At 66.6% G+C, this 979-nt stretch overlaps 1 protein-coding gene across 1 annotated transcript in view; it reads left to right on the forward strand.

Moving 5' to 3' along the window:
• The first annotated feature begins 11 nt into the window (after positions 1-11).
• The window catches only part of TRIM3 (tripartite motif containing 3), a 9286-nt gene continuing 8318 nt past the window's right edge, over positions 12-979 (forward strand). The window contains exons 1-2 of the mRNA XM_008643249.2: positions 12-156; positions 437-578. Of these exons, the coding sequence (XP_008641471.1) occupies positions 451-578 (128 nt within the window). The 5' untranslated portion in view covers positions 12-156; positions 437-450. The remainder of the gene's footprint in view (positions 157-436; positions 579-979) is intronic.

Here is a 979-nt window from a genome sequence, read left to right on the forward strand (position 1 = left end):
GGGTGATGGGAATGGGGGGGGCCAGAGGGAGTCGCTGTGTGTGCCCCACAAGGTGTTTGTGGGGCCGGGGACTGTGCGATGCCTTGGGGTGGGTGCTGTGGATGCCATGGGTCAGGGCTGTGGGCGCCCCGGGGTGCCCCCCCCCCCTGCCACAGGGTGAGTGTCCTTTATGGCCCTCTGTGAGGCTGTGGGGTGGGCAGGGGGCTGTGGGGCATTGTGAGTTGAGCGGTGGGTCGCAGGGTGCCGCGCAGTGCCTCCCACGCATTTAAATTCCCCCTATCCCTAGGCTGAGGGTCTGCCATGGCCCCCCCCGAGCCTGTGGGGTGGGTGGGGGTTGTGTGGCGCTGTGGGTTGGGGCTGGGGGGGGCTGTGGGGTGCCATGGAGCCCCATGGGGTGTTGTGGGGTGCCCACCCCTCACTGTGGTGTGCCTCCCAGGCTGAGGAGCCGCCATGGCCCGCCGTGAGCCCGCCAGCCCAGTGGTGCGGCAGATTGACCAACAGTTCCTGGTCTGCAGCATCTGCCTCGACCGCTACTGCAACCCCAAGGTGCTGCCCTGCCTGCACACCTTCTGTGAGAGGTGGGACCTCCCGAACCCACCCTGAGCCCCCCTGCATCCTCCCAAACCCCATCCCTGCCTGCACACTTTCTCTGAGGAGTGGGACCCCCTGAACCCCTCCTGAGTCCCCCCTGCACTGCCTGAACCCCATCCCTGCCTGCACACCTTCTGTGAGAGGTGGGACCCCTCATTACACTCCGTCCCTCCACCCCACTGCACCCCCGGTATACCCTCTGTGCCGTGGCACCCACTCTCCATCCCTACCTTGTCTCTGAGTACCCCTACATCCCTCCCATGCCCTCTGCACCCCCCCAGCATCCATCCCCAGCATGTCCCCACTGTGTCCTGGCTGCAACCCCACCACTGCGATCCTCCCAGTGCACCCCCCATGTCCTGACTGCACCCTGTGCCCTCTGCCCCCT

Source organism: Corvus brachyrhynchos, unplaced genomic scaffold, assembly GCF_000691975.1.
Source record: "Corvus brachyrhynchos isolate BGI_N302 unplaced genomic scaffold, ASM69197v1 scaffold511, whole genome shotgun sequence".
NCBI lineage: Eukaryota > Metazoa > Chordata > Aves > Passeriformes > Corvidae > Corvus > Corvus brachyrhynchos.